The sequence below is a fragment of the Diadema setosum genome, chromosome 15, assembly GCF_964275005.1.
Source record: "Diadema setosum chromosome 15, eeDiaSeto1, whole genome shotgun sequence".
Taxonomy (NCBI): domain Eukaryota; kingdom Metazoa; phylum Echinodermata; class Echinoidea; order Diadematoida; family Diadematidae; genus Diadema; species Diadema setosum.
Window position 1 is genome coordinate 26,169,522 of NC_092699.1, and position 21,117 is coordinate 26,190,638.

The 21,117-nt window shown below is 36.8% G+C and overlaps 3 protein-coding genes and 1 long non-coding RNA gene across 5 annotated transcripts in view; 2 read left to right on the forward strand and 2 right to left on the reverse strand.

Moving 5' to 3' along the window:
• Positions 1-21,117, reverse strand: part of LOC140238617 (delta-type opioid receptor-like) — a 103,435-nt gene that overhangs the window by 51,932 nt on the left and 30,386 nt on the right. The window lies entirely within an intron of this gene.
• The window catches only part of LOC140239338 (uncharacterized), a 31,677-nt gene that overhangs the window by 6,420 nt on the left and 4,140 nt on the right, over positions 1-21,117 (forward strand). The gene's annotated exons all lie outside the window — the stretch shown is intronic.
• LOC140238813 (uncharacterized) lies at positions 468-11,863 on the forward strand. Of its 2 annotated transcripts, none has more exons than XM_072318712.1 (5): positions 468-587; positions 4,460-4,579; positions 7,642-7,789; positions 10,857-10,972; positions 11,390-11,863. In XM_072318712.1, the coding sequence occupies exons 1-5, from the start codon at positions 585-587 to the stop codon at positions 11,774-11,776; spliced, it is 774 nt and encodes a 257-aa protein (XP_072174813.1). In that variant the 5' UTR covers positions 468-584; the 3' UTR covers positions 11,777-11,863. The 2 variants fall into 2 exon arrangements, with proteins under 2 accessions (XP_072174813.1, XP_072174814.1); XM_072318713.1 differs by having other exon boundaries at positions 503-587; positions 4,464-4,579.
• On the reverse strand, positions 16,464-20,335 carry LOC140239113 (putative nuclease HARBI1). The gene is made up of 4 exons (XM_072319001.1): positions 19,970-20,335; positions 18,052-18,318; positions 17,424-17,560; positions 16,464-16,749 (listed from the first exon to the last, which is right to left on the reverse strand). Exons 1-4 carry the CDS (start codon positions 20,333-20,335, stop codon positions 16,464-16,466), a joined length of 1,056 nt encoding a protein of 351 aa, XP_072175102.1.

Sequence of the window (21,117 nt, forward strand, 5' to 3'; positions counted from 1 at the left end):
CATGTTTCGGTAACTCACGTTACAGCAGCTTCTCGAACTATGTAAGAGCACACTGGTGTCCGAAGTACATATCTTATATCGAGGTCTCCACTTTATTTTCTGCTAGATTAATATATTTTTGATTTGTAAAACCAAACAAAGTTTGATTTGAGCCTCAAATATAAAAAATAATCACAAAGAGCAACAAAAATGCATTTTTAGGGATTTTTAGGTCAAAAAATGCTTTCTGGCTTCAAAAGGTATAAAAATGCACAAAAAGGAACTTTTCTTAAAGGTAAAGTTGGTTTCACACACTTCAAACTATGGCTAACAAAGTAAGATTATCAGTTGTCCTGAAATATGCGGGTAAAATTTTGGTGGTCATGTCGCACAACTCACGGAAATGCCCAGATGCTTTCATATGCCATACAAGTCTGCAAAGTCAGCTGTCATAGTCATAATGTCAAACATCATTCATCGACTATGATAAGTGATTAAGAATGAATCACTTGGTGAATTTTTCTGTATCAATGGTTCTGAAGTTATTATCTTAAGCACACATTATCTCTGTCTTATTTTTCAGGTTGCTAGCTCATATCGTCAAAATGGTAAGTCATTTTCAGAATCTGTGTTTTAGTGTCATTGCCAAATTGAAGTTATAAAATTGTGTAATATACTCTGCATGTCTTTGTTGCCAATACAAATGAGAACTACTTGAATGAACAATTCTGGCTGTAATTTGGCATTCTTCACTTACAGTAAATTATAACTGATTTTCAGATGCTGGATCTGTTATTTCATGTTTTCTGCAGAAAATAAAACAACAACAAACCAAAACAAACGAGACATGAAAACTCGTCACATTGAGGACGAGTTAGGTGATACGCTTGTGGTCATCAGATGACAGTCATCTGTGATCGACAAAGAAAAGAATGTGATATAGGCACCTTGAAGTTATATTGAGCGTGCATGCGAAACCGTTTCTGTAACCACTCGGCCACGGGTCATCCACGGAAATGGTAAGACAAAAAAACAACAACAATGTATAGATATAACAGGGGGAAAGTCAATGCCCACTCAACTAACGTGGCCGTGTGAACATCTATTGCATTGGTAGACGGAAAAGCGGCCTTGTAACGACTGAGGTCGCTATGCCATTTCTGGCAACTTGGGAAAAATACGTCCCGCAGACATAAAACCTATAATCGGGTGGTTTTGATACCTTGCCTTTAATCACAATTTTCAATGTAATGACGTCATCAAATTACAAAACAATGACATCGTCTTGAAAGACAATTGTTCAAAGTACAACACCTCAGTCGTCGTCATTACATACTATGATCGCTTTGACAAAGTCAACCTGCAAAATTTGCTGCAGTCGAAGCAATGTGGTCTCCAACACACAAAAAAGAGGGATATGGCGTGTGTGTGTGTCTCTGTGTGTGTATAGGTGCGTTTATATACGAACGTGATTTCTACATGGACGAATATGTAATACAAAATTGAAGAAAAAAAAAACAGTAAAGTATCTAAGTATTTTGTTTCGTGATCTTGTGGGGTTCGAACCCGCAACCTCACGTCTCTGAGAAGTCGCCTTTAACCACTCGGCCACACGTCTCGACGGGAAAATATGGGGAACGTTATGGACTTGAAAGACAGTTGTTCAATGTATAACACATTCATCGTACGTTGTCAGTTTGCTACTGACACGACAATCTACCACATGAAGATGAGGCAGGTATTAGTACCTGTATGAAATTATTATAGGCATGGTTATCAAATTGCCCTAAAATTTCCTTATAATTGCCTTATTTTTACACACAGTTATGCTATCCCTTTAAACTCGTCACAGTTTAATTAGAATCATTAACATCATACATTAGTACCTTATTCAGTTCCATAGCTGATCACGTTTGCTAATCAATTAAGATTAATTGTCTAGAATGTGTTATATGGCCAACCTGTATACACACGTATATACACACACAATGCTAAATGTATGTATCAAACATCTGTAACACAACTTTGAACTAACTGTAGGAATTATCGCTGCACTTTAATATCATCCATACTTTTTATCACTATCTGAAACTCCACAAAAACCACTAAATGACAAATAATCATCAATACAGAAGACTGAATACCTTTTTAAAAATGTATAGCTTGTTACATGTATAAATCAGCACAAAGTAACCACGACTACATTGTGTTACTGAATTGATATGAACAAATTTCACTTTGTTAAATATACTATATCAGTTTGAAAAGCCCAGCCTGCAAAATTTTGCAGCAGTCGAAGTAATGCAGTCTCCAACGCAAAACAAAGGTATACTGTGTGAGTGTGTGCGTATAGGTGTGTTTACATGCAAACGTGATTTCTACATGGACGAAGGTGTAGTACTCCATTGAAGAAAAAAAGTAAAAAAAAAAATTATTTTCTTTCGTGCTCTTGTGAGGATCGAACCCGTACGTGTGCAACCTCACGTTTCTAAGACGACGCCTCTAACCACTCGGCCATACGTCTCGACGAGAAAAGTAGAGGAACGTAAACTTATGTACGTGAAAGATGAATCAGGAATCGTTTGGTCCGCATTCCATTCTCATTTTCAGTTTTAAACTGCAAAATTGTCAACCTCATGAGAAGATTTCAAAGAAGAAAATGCATGATTACTGCAGCTTATTGTCTCAGCTACAACATACTTAAATTTCAGAGGAAATGAAGCAAAATCAGCTGAGATAAAGGTGCTTAAACGTTGTCAAGTCAATGGATGGTTTTAAAAAAAATCACCTCCCATAGACATAACACGTAAACTTGTCCGATTTTGCATCTTTACTTTCAATCACAATTTAAAGTATGATGACGTCATCAAATTTCAAAACCATGACATAGACTTGAAAGGCAAATGTTTAAAGTACAACATATGTGAATTTGGGATAATATTGAGCTTAAAAACAACAGAGATACGAGCAAATGAATGTCAGAAACAGTACCTCAAAAAAATCAATTCCACTTTTTTGATTTAAAATGACGATATGATGACGTCATCGCGTTTTCCTGGCAATATTGATACTAGCAATGTTATTTACAATTCACATACTTTTGTAATATGCAATAGAAATATAGGGTCAACGGACGATTTAAAGAGCTATGGCTAAATAAACAAAGACATGTTTTTTCACTATATTTGCAGAAAGACGCGCACGTGGAATTTCAACTTTGACGCCAGTGCATTCCTTTGTTATAGGTCGAAATCGATCGAAAATCAATGGATGTTGTTACTCAAAGTATCAGGAATCCAAATCAGTCAAAAAAATTGCATTTTCATGTTGCTTACGCCCTCTGCGCGCGAAATTGCGCGGACGGACGCGCACGCGAGAAAATGTTTGAAACGCTTAAAATTGTCTGAAACTTCGAGATTTCCCATTGGGAAGTCGTTTTGAGCCTTTTAAAATTTTGACGCGCGCGTACGCGCGCGTAATGAAGACCTGGGTAACTAGCGTTAAAAGGTAAGATAGAGCGTGACCTGAACTTCATGTCCACCGAAAATGATACAGAAATGACATCTAGTTATGAAGTTATGATCGATCATGTGACAAGGTCCGAAAATCACAAAATGGCGCCTAGATGACGTCATAGATACGTTACTGTCATGAAAACCTTATTGTGGCTAGATATTGTTATGAGACATGTTGACTGAAAATTTCATGTCATTCCGTAATGTCATTGTTGAGATATTGACGACACAAAATTGTCCAGAAAGAAAGAAGAATAAAAAAAAATAAAGAGAGATTTTGACAATCACAATAGGTGATACGCTGATAGCGTATCACCTAACAAACAACTCTTAGATATCTATCCAAAATAGGCAGGGCATGAAAATACAAAGGATACTATATTTCCAACATGAATGTGGACTGAGTGACAGCAGCAGTAGTACTAATGCACATCCATTAAAGCTTGACATAACTTTGTCATAAAAGGTTGCAAATCTTACAGTTTGGTGGAATTATATCTTGATAGGAACTCTGTACACCATATGATGTCTTGATCAATATCAGGAAATTATGAAAAATATTTAGAATGTTTTCACTTTACATATTAATAATAAAGCAATCAGTTAACCTTTTTCAGAAAGCAGGGTGACTGATATTACCCTAAAAATTATGTCAGTAACAAGTTCCATTACTTTTATTGTATCATTTGCAAAACAAAACAAAAAGAAATCCTTCAAGATGTTACAATTTTACTTCTAAGCATTTTCCATGTCCGAAAATGAGAGTATCAGCAGTTTTTGCCAATCTTCATTTTGTATAGGTTGCATCTGTTTCTGTTTGTTTTTCAGTAAAGTGTTACCATACATCACTATTGGAGGTAGCAATATATTCATAATTTATAGTTTTCATGAAGAAAAACAAATTATGTAAACAGACATTAAACTATACATTTAGTGAAATCTGCATTTTTCCTCTTAAATTTCAGGAAGATCTGTCAAGAAGAAGGAGAAGTAATTGGAGAGAGGCAGAGGTGATGGCTTTGTGCCAATTTGTGGGAATGCACAAGTCTGCCCTGTTTGGCAAGGCAGGCCATGCCAGCGTTCCAGTAAGTTAGCCTGTACTGAAAGCTTTTACACAAACTTATATTAACACTTGCTTCATTAGAACTTCACTATTCATTCAGATTGTTTTGGTGCATGTATTTCTCACATACAATTTTTGTACCAAGACATATTCCTGGAACCCCCCCCCCCCAATATAATTAGAGAGCATGTACTATCATCTTTCAGTAATTCACAAACATCACAGCATCACATGTGCACATCATGTTCTCCAATTGAATGTATTCATGTAGGTATAATGTGTTTAGATATGTAGAAACAGTAAAATGAATCTATATACAGGTATGGAGATACCTTGGCCAGTTATGTGATGGGTGCTGTATTATTATATAGATGATGACTGGCGGGGGAAGGAACATACCGAATGTTCCACCCGAAGGGTTTAAAATGCTAGTGAGGGAGGTTATAAGTCCCGAGACGAAGTGGAGGGACTTAACCTCCCGAAATAGCATTTCAAACTCTGAGGGTGGAACGTTTGGTACATGTTCCCAACAACAAAGGTCATCATCTGTTATATTATATGGGTTAGTCAAATACGTCAAAGTCAACGTCAGCCACCTATCACATGCACAATGCACTCGATAGCTCGCTCGCGCAGAGCCAAATTCACTGTGCGCGCGGTCCTAGGCCGTCTGTCATTTGTTACGTGAAAATGTTTTCCCATGGGAGAACATAACAAAAAATGTTCGCCCATGGGCGAACATAACGAATGTGCCTCCATCACGTGACTGTGTTTAGCCAATCACTAACCGATATTTGACTAACCCATTTAATATTTTGTTATGACTGTGATGAGATGGAGGCCTCAGAGGATGTGGACTAAGTTCATTTGATTGCCTCATAGGGATAAGTTCACCTTTGTATTCATGGTGATTGAGTAAATACATGAATATCTATTGAACACATCATTGATAATTTCAGGCAAATCTTGCAATATTTTCAAAACTTACAAAATATCTTCTTACAATTTTCTATGCTTTGACTGGTCTCTACAAAGACTTAGCTACATTTTATGATGTGACATGCTTAGAAGAATTTCAAAAAAAAATGTAGGATATTCCACAATTGATATCATTTATTTAATTCTCTTTGAAAGAACAATTTTCTTCGACTGAATGTTACTTTAATATATTGAGGGTAACATTTTCACAACAACTTCCTCACAACAGCGCCCACGACGTCAACTTCGCTTCCCACTCATTACCACACCTATCGCTGGCTCCAGAAGACGCCCTCACCGACACAAGTCATCCACACCACCGGCGTCCACCCTATCTAGTCCGGACTCCAATCTCCGGCCACGACCTACTAACAGCCAAGTTAGCCCTCACAGATGTACTCCACCATCAACACACTCCGAGAACAATAGAACTCATCAGCGACCACAACACTCCACCTTGCACGCCAACAGCCGACGCTCAGCCCGCCTGCGAGCCCGCCACAACCGACCACTTCCATCTAGGTCCGCATTCTCCATATATAGCCCGCCTCTTCTCAGGTCACGCTTCACTTCTGACGAAGGACAGTCAACCTGCCCGAAACGTCAAGTTCCTTGGTTCTCCCAGTTATTCTTATAACTAGACATCTTGCTCTACCTTCACTAGCACCTTTTATTCAGTATTTAATTTCTCTTTTTTTCTCTCTCCCCAACACTTTTGTCTGTTTCTAGGCTACTCATCTTTTCTGTTCTCTTCTCTTTTCTTCTTTTTCATTTTATTTCTTCCTTCCATACAACCCAACGGTCAATTTCAGGACCACTTGTATTAATTTAAAGTTTTCTTCACAGGTTATTTCTCTTGCCTTGTCCCCTCAGGACTACACTTTAACCTTATTTTAATCTATCATTTTGCATTTCTCTCACAGGAACCTTTTCAGGATTTAACTGTCATCAATTTTCCTCTCCATAATTTTTTTTTCTCTCTCCTCTGCAGCATTTATTTCTAAGAACCACCCAAGCCCCCTCTCTTTTACTTCTTGAATTTCATTTTTTCTTTTTCTTCTTCTTTTATTTGTTTTCTCCCACCCCCCCCCCTCTCTCTCTCCCTTCTCTCTACATAGTCTCATCTCTCCTCGACTTACCTTTCCTTTGCAGGATTATACGTCCTTTCTCCATTGATTCCGCATTACATAGTCCACATTGTTCGCCGACTTCGTTCTTCTCTTGGTTTCTTGAATCTTCACTTCTCTCTCCTATCTCCATGATTTCCAACATTCAACTCCTCCCTCTTCCTCTTCCCTTCTTTCTCATCTCTCTCCTTCTAACGATGTCCGAACATCTTACTTGTTTCTCACTCTATTCTTCCTTACCACTCTCTCTGTTCCTTTCTCTACCGTCTCCACTAGTGCAACTTCAACTTCTAGCCCATTACTGTCCCCCACTCTTCACTTTTTCCCTCCTTACAACCCCCATATGTCGCTTCCCTCTTCAATTCTCCTCTTTCCAGGCTCTTCTGCCAAACAACGATCCGGTTAAGGACTACATACACATGTTGTCACCGCAAATCTTTCTCCCTCATTTTCCTTTCCTTCTAAAAGAAAATGAAATCATTCATTTATGCATGAAAATGAATATATCTTGAATTTCCTTCATATTTTCTTTGCATTGCTCTATGAATGTTAGCTAGGACAGCTAAAGTTGTCTCTTTATGCAGTGATGACAGCACTGAAACTTTAATTTTATAAATTTATAACTTTTAAATGCATTGTCTACTTTTACTCAAACTTTCAGTGATGTGTTATAGTGTTAAATCATTCACTCTATCCACATGTTTAGTTATGGAAATTTGTCCCTGTATATCAATATAATCCATAACTGTATGATTACAGTACATTCATGCTACTCATTATCTTCTTCATTTCAGCAACATATACATTTTTTTTTTCATACACAAAAGAGATATTTGTTCACATTTCCTCAAAATGATACTGTATAAACAGTGGTGAAAGATGTGAACGTGTAGTCCAGAATATTATAAATCGATAATATGTCTCTGCTCCTATTGTATGCATTCATGATTACTTTCTTCATTTTCATTTATGTTTTTAGGTGGAAAAGCGGAAAAAAAGGTATTGGAAGAAAGCAGCCGTACATTTGCGAGCAGTTGGTTTCTTCAGGGAGGAGGAGGAAGTAAGAAGAAAATGGGGTGACCTAAAGCAGAGGGCACTGAAATACAAGAGTGCAAGAAATGCAACTGGTAACGTTACATATCAATGCATGTCTTTTCTGTTCACACTCGCCGTATTCTTGTAATGTTTCAACATGCATAACATTTTTCATGCAAATATTACTGAAAAGAAATGAAGTATGATTTGAATGGGCAATGCGTTGTCATGAATCTGTAAAGACCCATACACCTAAACACACCAGTCAATGTCTTAACAGGGCAATATGCCATTGATCATATTTTATTGAAGCTAAAGATTTGAATGGTGCATTTCATATGTATATTGAAATTATTGTCAGACTACATATTGCATTGATTTTAAGTGAAAAGTTAGTTCCGGTAAGGACTTGTGAACCCGTCTTGCACCATTTCATATTTGCTTTGCAATATATTGAAAGAGTCTACCAAGAAACTTATACTTGGATGACACGATTTGATGGGATGATGAGTTGTTTCAGATTATTTTGAGATTTAAAAAAAAAAATTAAAGTCAGTTTATACCAACTTCCAGAAGGATCAAGGTTTACTTGGCCTGAGGGACAACTCAGCCCGCTATATTTCAGACAATTTATACGCAGTTAGTGATCGCCATACATAGGCGCATGTTCATTTTGTAGGCGCGCCAAAGAGGTTCTTTGATATTTGCGTTGTATGAACTTGGCCAAAAACTGCGACCATCCAGAACACGACGCGCTCCCATAGTACAACACTTTACAGTCCTTTACTGTAATCATACAGAGGGACAACACAGCCCCGCCATCAAAGTGAGGCCGAATTGTCCCAGAGTCCGAGTTAGCCTGACCCTGATCAGATAAGTTCTGATATGCAAACATTTCTTGTTAATATTTTGCATTTTTTGTCGTTATCCAACGGATATCTTGTTATTACAGCATTATTCCTTACATTTTTTAGGCATACATGTATATTTTGGAGCAAAATTTGAGAGATTTGCAGGCATACCAGAACTATGTTTTGCCTCAAACTTCAGTCCATTTATTCTTTTGAAGCCTCTGCTAATTTTTGACCCGCTACAACAAAAGGATCCTAAAGTCGCTGACGGGTGAGCCGAGAAAATCGAGTTTGAAGTTAGATCATCAAAATCCGTCAAAACATTCGGATTTCTGTTTTTGACATAATTTTGCAGTGTAATGTATCTTCTATCATCTGCCGAAATTTCGAAGCTAAATGATCAAAGGAAAGGCAAGAAAATAACATTTTTCTTGGCCATGATTTTCCGACTTTCAACGGAACAGAAACGTGTCCGAAGATTTGGATTTAGCGCCGCAGCTAGACCCCGCCCTAGCAATGAGGGAGTGATCTCATTGGTCAGTGCGTTGCATCCTGGTTACTGATTGGTCGTGCGTAGACCGCTGGCGCTAAGCTTGAATGAACATCGCGGAGGTTGCTAGGAGCGTACCTTCTATTGTCAAAGGTGAAAACTGTCTTGCTTCCCCTTGACCATGATAGCGTCGGAAGGAAATCTTTGCAGGAAGTTTTCTCGAAACGCTGATTTCTTAAACCACTCGACATGCGCTAATAAAATCATCGATATATCCGCAACCGAGTAATTTCATGAGTCATGTATTATATGACATTAAAGCGGAATACTAAGGGAAAAATGCCATGTCATTTTCAGAAAATTGTCCTCCCCCGACTTTCGGATCCTTTTGTTGCAGCGGGTCACACTTTTATGTTATTCTAACAAATCTGTATCCGATTTCAGTGTAATTCATTACCATAATTGCAATGAACAAATATCTAATTCCAAATACAATGTGTAAAATGAAACATCAGCATCGTACCAAAGTAACAAAAATAATCACTCAGCATAGTGTTGAATCAGCGCATTTTATTACATTTTTGTGAACAGCCTCAGTCATAATAAATATATTTCTTTAATATCTTGGTACTGTGTCATTAGTCATTGTAATGGCTGTTTAAAAATAAAATTAATCTTAGGTAAGTTGAATTTACCATTAATCACCAAAACGAGCACACTAAAGATACATGTAAATGTAATCTACACAACTCTTCAATTTTCAGATATTGTATTGGTGCAATTGATAGTTGCATGTACAGCCTCTGCACTTTTTTCCAGTCATATCCTAGCCCGGTGTCAACCGTGATCATAATGATTGCAGTGAACAACTGATTAGTCCCAGATGAATTGAAGCAAACAGCATTTCTACAGAAACAAACACATTGAGAGTATGCAATTGATACACTTTAATCCCTCACTAGATCATATAATTCCTCATATATTGAATCATAATTATAATAATTCAAATAACCTTTTTAACTTACACGACTCTTCAATTTTAAGATATTGTATTTGTGCAATTGATAGTTGTATGTACAGCCTCTGCAATTTTTTCCAGTCATATCCTAGCACAATGTCAACAGTGATCACAATGATTGCTACATGTATGAACAACTGTTTAGTCCCAAATGAATTGAAGCAAACAGCATTTCTACCGAAACAAAGACATTGATAGTATGCAATTGATACACTTTAATCCCTCAATAGATCCTATATGGATTCATAATTCAAATTACCTTTGTGTCATATATGATACCTCTCATCTTATACCAAAATTGTAACATGCAGATCACTAACGGAGTTTGTTATTGATTGGAGGGAAACGGCAAATTACTCTTCCTATTTAATGTAGGGCAACCAGGAAACATTTACCAATTGGCAAATTTATGGGAAGGAGGGATCCTTTTACCATTGTAATTGCAACAGATAACTGAAATAAGCAGTATATTACATAATCAGGCCAGACATGGCCTCTAAGCTCTATCAACCAGAGGGTTCAACCATACATCACTCAGAGATCACAAGGCGTTACAGAAGCAGGTGTTCCCTTTGTAGTTAGTATCAGTGTATGAGCAGACAGTCACAGTGTATGGGAATTTTGTTCCAAGTTCTGGCCAAACATAGTCATCTATTAAAGTCTACCTCTCTCAACTGTGAGTGTATTGTTTTCTATGTGATATGTACTCATAGCAGGTCACTTCAAATATGTTCACTGATGTTACAAATGTGACATAAACATACAAGTTACTGACTGTTGACATATTATATTACATGCAGGTGGAGGAAGCCTTGAAATAAAACCCTTGATGGAGGCGGTACTTGAAGTGTTGGCCAAGGAGACTGTTGTAGGTGTAATGGGACAGGAGACTGAAGCGGGGTTCAGTTCATCTCAGGTTGGGAAAGTGTTTCATGGCCATTTATCATGTTTTTTAATGAGCATTTGAATTTTTATTTTTCAATTTCACCAAAATAAAGTTTCCAACAAAACATTCCAACTCCTGTCATTTTTTATTCAAGAAGTAGGCCTTTCTGTTCAAGTTTGGATTGTAGGATTATAACATTGTAAAAGGAATTACATTTTGATCAAAAAACTTGAATACTGAATTACTTTAATGCATCACTTTTTCTTTTAAAGGTTAATTTCTGTTTCAAGTTATAAGTCATAAAATTGAGAGTTAATAAGGAAAGATACATGAGGTAAATCGCAATAGACAATCTTTTAATGGATAATTGTTTAAAAATAGTCCTCTTCAATAGATAACATGAGCTATTACCAATTTGATTCTGTTTACTGTTTGTCCCTTTAATAGAGCACCAACGAAAGTGGAACCGACGCTGCCTCAAACCTTTTGAAGCAGTTGCTTGAAGGGGCTGCATCCTCCCCAGTGCTCCCAACGATTTCAACTCCAGTGCAACCACCCACTCCCATCATTCCAGATCGTCCAGCTTCTCTTCCCCCTACATCTGATCCCCCTGCTACCCACCCGACAGCATCTCGTCCTCCTGCAACTTGCCTCTCTGAATTTCCTGTCCCTACGCCACATCCCCCTACGGTCCATCCACCTGCTAGTCAGCAGCTCGTTGAATTGGAAAGAGAGCGACTGATCATTTTGCGGCAGCAAAATTCTCACCTTGAAAGAATCGCAAACTCCCTTGATGTCATTGCTTCCGCAATGTCAGCACCTAACCTGTGTTAATTCTCTAATGTACTTTGTTATAACATGAATGTATACATGTGTTGAGGTGGGACTGCAATTTGACATATCTTCTGTGAGATGATGACAAACCTGTTATGAATTATGGAACCAAAAAAAATGACATTTTAAAAAGAATTTACATTTTATTGGATGTAAATTGGTTTTGAAATGGCTTAGATATCCAGAAACAAAGAAATCCTAGTAACAGTTTTATTCTCGTAATAGGACCATTTACTTCATTATTTGTTTGGATATCTGTGCCACTTACAGGACAAGTTAACTTTCATGCATACATGTGGATTTAGTGAATGCAAGAATAAAAAGGAGATCATATCATGAGAGTTTGGGGAAAATCAGACAATCCGTTACAAATTTACAGATTTTTATGGTTTCTGCACACTCACTGCTGAATGAGAAGACTACTACAGTATGTGATGTCACATGCAAACAATGACAAAAAGAAAATATAAAAAGAATTTCACTCTTTTTGAAAAAAGTTGACATTTCCTCGACTCATCATTGACGTAAGTTAAGGGTAATTTTACTCCATCTTGCCGTCTGAAAGAGGAAAGTCAAGTGTTCTTGACTATGCGAGAAAAGTGTGAATATCTTGAATTTTCTTCTTATTTTTCTTTAAATTGTTATACACAAATGACATCAAAAGCTGTACTAGTCTTCTCATCTAGCAGTGAATAAGCAGAAACTTCAAAAATTGATAACTTTTAAAAGGATTTTCCGATTTCCCTCAAACTCTTGCTGATGTATTCTTCTATTGCATATTGCTGCATTCACTCAATCCACACCTCTATGAAGGTGAACTTGTCCTTTAAAATTGGACTTCTTTAATTTAAACTTTGAATACCTCTTCAAGCAGTATGATCTTTATCAATCTTTGCAAATGGTTTGTGATTATCTCACAGATAGTTTGAATCTGCATACCCCAAATCACCTCAATCTATTCCATCTCTTTACAAATAATGTTAACTGCTTATCCATCACAGCATATATAGTCTGGATCATCAAATTAGTTCAGGGGGCATTAAAAGGCTCAAAATTTGTCATGACTGACAAATTAGGTGATCCGATGTATCTGCAAAGAATTTTTTTTTTTTTTTAAGTACTTTTCCAAATACACTTGACCCTATCAGCTTCATTGGTGATGAGGGGCAATTGGCCATGTAATGTTTAGATTCTCATCCAGAAAAGGGAATCAAACCTGTCATCTTCGGCACCAAATTTAGAATGTGGTAGGTCATATATTAAGATATAAAATAAACATTTTGTATCTTGACCATCATTTGTGACCTTGCACCACAGAACTAACACAAATCACCAAAAATGGATTTCTAGGTAAGGACAGATTATGAACTAGCAGACTTGACAGCTTTAAAATGATGTTTGGCTCAATTCAAATGGATTCTCCTAACCTCTATGAATATTGGAAAGAAAGCCCCAATCTGAAAAAGTTAAAACTGAAAAAAGAGGCTCTGAAGTACAGGGTCTATTCAAGCGCTAAAATCTTAACTAAGCTGTGCTGCTTGTGCCATGCATGGGACAAAAATCGTGATGTTAACCACTGTAGCAACAACAATATAGAGATTATCAGATTAAGCTGAAATTGAGCATGCTTTACACATAGTCTACTTTACAAGAGAAAATGGAATAATGTAAACACGTTTTGTCCATGATAAATGGCAACTTTCAAAGCAGTAGGATCATCCTTTCAGAAGTTATTATATTTGAAAGTGACGAGAGTGCAAAGGATTTTCAGGAAATGAAGTGGCCTCTAAGAAAAACCTGATCATACCACTCTGTCAAAGATCGGGTTGTATAAAACTGCTTAGAACTTACTTTCTCCTTTAATATATAATGTAGAAGAATAGTTCTTTCAGAAAATATGGAAAACTAGAAATTGTCTTGGTTGTCCCTTTCACCTTTCTGGAGTCCTCCCCCCCCCCCCCCCCAAAAAAAAAAAAAAAAAAAAATCAAAGGGTGCAACTTTTTGTTACTTTTGTGATGCATGGTCACAAAAGCACATTCAAGATGACATCTGAAGAAAAAGTGTTTATCTTTAATATGAAATGATTCTCTAGACATGATATTAGTGTGTGCAAATTTGTGGACATTACGTCACATATTATACAATATACAAGGGGAAGAATTTTTGACCTATGACGCTACCTTGCACAGAGAAGATGGCTTCTGAGGACAGAGTCCTTATTTCATGAAATGATTCAGGTAACATTGTTTGATATATGTGTACAATCTGCCTTCTGTAAGGCCTATTGTAACCGAGATACAAAATAAAGAATTTTTGACCTTCATGCATCATTTCCACAACCATATCTATGCAAAATATGGGGGCAATATGCCATGCATCTACCAAGATACAGAAAAAGATGTTTTTGATCCTTGTCCCTGCTTTACACAGCCAAGATGGCTCCTAATTAGAAAGTTATTTCATGAAACCTTCAATATGGCTTCGGCTAAATCTGTGCACAATATGGGAGTGATGGGACATGTAATTACAAAGGTACAGGAAAAATTCTAGTCTTGACTCTTCCTTTGCTCAGCCAACATGTCGTCTGATTAAAAAGTCAACATTCTATGAAATGATCATGTTAACTTGGTCTACGTATGTGCACAATCTGGTCCCCGTAAGGGACTGTATAGGTCAATTCCACGGAAAGGTTGCATTTTATGAAAATCAAACTATTGAGTATAGATGATTAATGAAGCTTAATTAGATGATCTGGTATTGTTTACTCAAAGCAGCCTTTCACAACGGATATTTTGATACCTCATTTGTGAACATCGGTGAACGTGGAGTGGAGTTATGTCCGAAAAACCTTCATTTTTCATGAAAATTGCCAATTTTTTGCAGAATTTATGTATCATTTCTGATACACTATTATGACCATAATACAGCTTGTGTAATTCTCAGATGGCTTATTTTCTGAATGTTCTTTGGTCATAGATTGGTTTTATGATGTTCTAGAACTTGTTCCAGCATCAGTAAATATTATTCTCTCAATCTCAAAATGTGGTAGTTGATAGCGTCCCATAAGTCACGTTTTTGTGTCCCATCAGTCACACTGGTTTTCCCTATCCTGCTACTGTACCAATGAGTAGATATTCATACCACTTGGCTCAGGGTAAGCACCAACCCTTTGCTACATTCAGGAAAGAAAATATCTTTCCAGAGACTCTGTGTGTAAGAATATTTCAGAACTTACTTTCCCATGTGAAAAACGGTGGTCCTCAGATGTCCCATAAGTCACGACAGCAATTTTTCGTTGCTGTACGTAATGCAATGATACTTTTCAAACTAAGTATGGTGTTTTCATAAACTGTGATATGATGGATCTAACCATGAACTGAGAAAAATGCATTTGATGCAACTATTTTCTCAAAATACTGGTTTGAAATTGCCGAAATTTGTCACTTTGTCCCATAAGTCACAATGGAATTGACCTATAGTAACCAAGATACAGAAGAAATAATTTTTGACATTTTAAACTCATTATTACGGCCTTGATGGCAGTTGGCCAAAGAGTTGTTATTTTATCAATGTATCGTGGTCCATGTCTGCAAAGCATGGGGATGATACCGCATACAATCACAAAGCTACTGAATGAAGTATATTTGACCTTCGACCTCCTTTGCATGGACAAGATTGGGTCTAAGCAAGAAGTTGTTATTTTGTGAAATGATTGTTGTATCATGCTCTTTAAGTCTGCAAAATATGGGAAAGATACAACATGTATTCATGAATACGCAGGATTTATGACCAATGACCCAAATTTACCTAACCAAAATGGTGTCAGATGAAGTAATTATTTAATGAAATGATGTACATGACATGTACTAAACAAGTGCAAAATAGTGGGGTGATATTGAATTTTCTTCATTTGCTATTGCTAAGAAAATCACAGAAAGAAATATCTCCATACATCGAAGGAAAGATTCATTTTCAGATAAGTTTTTTGATGTGATCCAAACATATATTATAATGAAAAATGGATACATAGCCCCTGGTCTTGGATAAAACATATTCATCGAAGGATAGTGAGCTAGTACTCACAGAAGACAGTCGTGTCAACTTTCATTTCAAGAAAAAATTCACTACCATAGAGATAACTAGTCCAATTTGACAAGTTTACTTTCAATCCATTTTTTTTTTTTTTGAGGTGGTGAAGTTATCCAATATAAATTCTGAGGTATTGTTCCAACGATCTGAAATGGACTGAAGATCAATGGATTTTACTTTCATTTTGTTATTAAGAGAGCATAGCTGCTAGTGTGGACATTTTAGCAATTCAGCTGGCCCATTGACCATTACCCTTTGAAATCTTGGCCCAAAACTTTCCCCAGCGAATTTATCTGAAAATTTATGTACATGTATGTACGCTATATGTTGAAATGAAGTACTTTCAGGCAATGCATGTATATAGGAGTAATTGCGATGTTTTTAAGAATTTGACTTTAACCTTTAATCTTATTGAGCATGTGCAACCAGGAGTTGATAGGCACAGCTCTGTTCACTATTTTTTTTTTCTAATTGACACTCTTCACAAGATAGATTTTGGAACAACCTGACATACGGATAACCCCCGAACCCCAAAAGTAACACTTCATGGCTGAGGCATAAAAGCACATGTATGCTGTACTTATGGTCCAAAGAAACCTAGGCATCAAATGCACGGACTATCTCTGCTCGCACAGCTGCGGCTGCTGGGTCCACATTTCTGTTGACGAACTCCATTGCAGCATCTTCGTTGGCAGGTGCGAAGTCGTCATCCATGTCCTGTCCACCCAGATCCTTTGAGATGTTAAACAGGACACACGCTGCTGTGATGATATTGCAGGCTCGCTGGGGGGAAATTTGCAGTCCATGGCCGATTAAACAACGAAATTTGTTTTTAATCTGGCCGTTGAGTTGCTCAATGATGGACCTGGTGTGAACATGTGCACTGTAGATTTTTAGATGAAATTATAAAAAACAAAGAAAAAATGTCAACGTTAATGTTGTCTTACCCTCCTACAAATTGAAAATGAAGACATCTTTTGCCCAGACATCAAAATAAAAAGTGAGGCATTTTCACAGTGAAAGGGTACATTACATTTATATGCATAACCTCCTTTACAATGATGTATTATACAATACTGTTATAAAGAGGTAATTGTGTCAAATGCCACAGAATTGCTTGAAAGAAGCTGTCTATCAGAATTTTGCCAAAATAAATCATTTTGGAGTAACTGTATTCAACTGTAAACAGATATCTACCAATATATATTAGTGTTGTAATGAACAGATCTTTTTTTTTTCCTAGATAAAGTTACAGTAAAGTAAAGGTTGTATATACCAGTAAGCCTTCTTCATTTTTAGATTGGTCTGAGGGTGTAGTACCACAGTGTGTAATCATTCAGAGAAGAAAAGATTGAATACATTTGTTGATGTAAAAGAAATACAAAGGAAATGATAGCAATGCGATACACAAAGATAAGATATCTGTGAAATAACTTCAGTATTCACCATTTTCTAAAAAAAAAGGAAGATGTTATTCAATGAACACTATGTCATGTTATGTTTTGTAAACATGTACCATAATATTTACTGTAGAATTTTACATACTTGGTTACTTACTGGTTGTATGCATGTTCTGCTCTTGTTTGAGGGTTCAGTATTGGGGTCATGAGGTATGGAAGCAAGGGATATCCTGAATCTCCCAACAGGATGCCTTGCAGTTGGCCACTTTCAAACTTCTGGAAGAGTCTGCTGTTCTGTGATAACAGTTTGTGATACAATGCAAACTTGTAAGAATACAAAATAATGTTGTTGTTTTTTTAAGTTTTTTTTTGTATTCAGTCAACCTACAATATTTATATTTTCATATATATGTGTGATTTCAATTGTGACATTTTTTTTTTTTGAAGTGAAGGTAATATGAATTTTCTCACATTGACTTATCAAATTTTATTGCATTTAGTTTTTTATTTTGTTTCATAGTATTATTGATTCATTTCCTAAGGAATTATACATTGATGGCCTTGTACAGCAGTATTATTTCTTGTTTTAACATCATCAAGACTTTTAAAGCAATGTACATTCTAACAGGTTCTTTTTCATAACTGCTACTTTCAAACTCATTTAAATTGTAATCTGTTATGAAACTGTAGCAACTCTTTTGATACATATGGTCAAGTTTGTGAGATTTAAAGCAAAACAAAATCGTGCATTTTCAGATTGTTTTATCATTATCAAGAGAATTTACCTGAAATATGCGACTATCATGTGTGCTGCCTGGCCATCGCGCAACACAGTTGGTTATCCTGAACTTGGCATCGCATGCCAGCTGAACATTTATTGTACACCTTCCCTTGCGGTTTATGTAAACATAATCGTCTTCCCCGAGGTGGCATCCGTGCAGAGAGATATGTGTGCAATCTATCACACTGACGACTCTTGGGAACCCCGCGATTTGGTGAAACTGCTCCACAGTTGAGGCTACAACTTCTGGAGCATTGGGGAATGTGATGACCTGAAATTTGTTGACAAGACAAATTGTTCTTCATCGAATTGAATACTTTGAATAACATCATTAAAAGTCTAAAGTACAATACTCACAGTATATGGTACTGACATCTACGTACATGACATTTGTATTATTGTTGTCAGTTTGTTTCTATACCGTTTGTATTCATATTCCTTTTCATCAGAATGATCATTCCAATGAAAAATTATTATGATGTTGAATAAATTATTTCTTCACATCATTGACACCTAACTTTATACTATTCTATTTTCTCTTCTACATTATACTATATGTAAATGTATGGTTACATATATATATATATATATATATAATATGTACATACAATGAAGTTTTTCATTTTTTTGTGTGGGATGTATGTGATGCATTCAGTACATGTGTGCGTATCATGATTCACTGCTTTAACTTTGCACATCTACTAATAAGTAGTAACGCTTTCAATGGAGTGTACCCATTTGACACATGTTATTGACTTGTACATCAATGTATGAGAGTGGAAATATTTTTGTTTTGTTTTGCTGTTATATATGTATTTGTGTGGTGTTTTGTTAATTTGTTCTTTATGGGGCGGGTGCTACAGTTTGGTGTGTAGACCTATATGTTCTATATGTATACATGTGTATATATACATGTAGAACATATACAGATTACAGGGTATTGGTTTCAATTGTCGAGATATTTCACTTGCATTGTGGAATGGGTAATAAGGTACATAATTGTGGTCATATTATGAAAGTTATTAACAGACGTTGATGTCTCTAGCAAGCTATTGGAGGCAGATTTTTCATTTGAAAAAGAACTTATAGAGGATTTTGAAATATTTCATTTAAAAGATGTAATATGAATTTATAAGAAGAAATGCTCTTTAAAAAGTGTGCTGTAACTGCACATTTTTAAAAGAAAAAAATATATATTCTAGCTGCTTGCTTTAAGTTTACACTTGTATTCTGATGTGTATGAGCGTGTGAATGTAATGCTAATATGTAATGACATTCAAATATTATGGCCTAAACAGTGTTTGCAGGCAAAACATTTTTTTTTTTTTTTTTTTTTTTTAATACAGTATAAAAAGCAAAAAGTTGCTGGATTAATTGCTGCCCTCTCAGGCCACGTACACGTAGACGATCTCGACGATTCGATTGTTTAAACTACCACCATACCGGTACCGGTGCACTGTACCAGTAGTTCAGAAAGGCTCGACTTGAAGGCTGACAAAATATCATATAAACTGAGTTAAAGTGGTGTACATCTTCCTGAGCTGAGCTAAACTGACTGTCTGCAAATTCTGCAAGTGTAGTTCACTACTGGACATTAGACAAGGCTAGGACTGCTGAGTTACAAGTGAATGTTCGCTTCAAACAACGTGGGAAAAATGTAGCAAGGCAAGGCAAGCTGTCCGCTGCAGCGTATAAATGACTAGTATGTATCGTAACAACGGTAAACATTCGTCGGGCATTCGTACTCTTAGTCCCAGCCATGGTTGTTCATGGTGGCGAGTGGCACGGTGTTCATAATAAAAGTTTTTAGTTCAGAACATTGCTAAAATGAATGTGGTGATATCAATAGCAACTTGATTGAAAGTCGGTATCTAGTTCCAGAATACAAAATAATTTTTACAAAGGCAAATAAATGTACTAACGTTGTTTTTCTGCTGGCACAAGGCCTCGGCAACAGCATGCACACATCGGGACACTGTGCTGCGGTGTACACCGTGAATACTCGCAACGGAGTCAAATACTGAGCCGGTAGCCATGAAATTCAGGGCAATTAGAACTTGAAGTTCAGTAGGGATGGCATGACTCCTTGCTGTAGTGCGCTGTAGGTGGTCGTCAAGCATGTTGACAATGTGCATGATACCATCCCTACTGAAACGATATTTCTTTCTGAGTTCCTCGTCAGTGAGGGAGTCCAAGGCAGAGAACCTTTGTTTGAAAGTACGATGAGGCCGAGGAGCTTGATGGAGTGCCTCCTCCTCCTCCTCAAGTTCTACCACATAGGCAGCCATTTTGATTGTGTTGTGACTGATTGTTTGCATTTGATCTACATCAAACGCAAAGTTGCGTTGGATCGCAAGGGACTTGCGTTTAAACGCAACTTTGCGTTTAAACGCAAGTCCTTTCAGCAACAGACTTGCGTTTAAACGCAAAGTTGCGTGGGATTTGGAGGACTTGCGTTTGATTTTTGGAGTTGCGTTTAAACGCAAAGTTTCTAGCAACGGGGCCCAGATGTCTATAGATCTAGAATCCAGTGGTATAGTGATCCTGAGTAGCACCTACTGACCTAGATACTACTTAACCAGTGTATACCAAAAGTATAACCAGACTAGACCCTTTGCCTTGGTATTCTTAAACATATTATCATTAACATAAGTAGGCCTATCACTCATCAGTAAGGAAGTTATAGGTCTTCTAAATAGTGCTATCTATCTAGGCAGTTAGTAGATTCTATAGGTCCATACTCCGATGCTAGTACCGCTTACACAACTTCTGTTAGCAATTTAATTGATGATGATGATGATGACATGACAACAGTTGATGATCAGAGTCAGACTGTGGCTGCATTTCAGGCTGTAACTGATCAACCCGAATGTGAAGCCACAGTACAGCTGGTCCTACCAGATCTTAGGTAGATGTAGACCTTGCAACATGGATGCCTATCGACAAGATCTAGAACCTCCAGAAGTCATAATACCCTAAACTATAGGCTTACACATGTTGAATTGAGACAACTCAAATACTAGTAGTATGTCTTTTAATCATTCCCCCCCCAAAAAAAAAAATAATAATA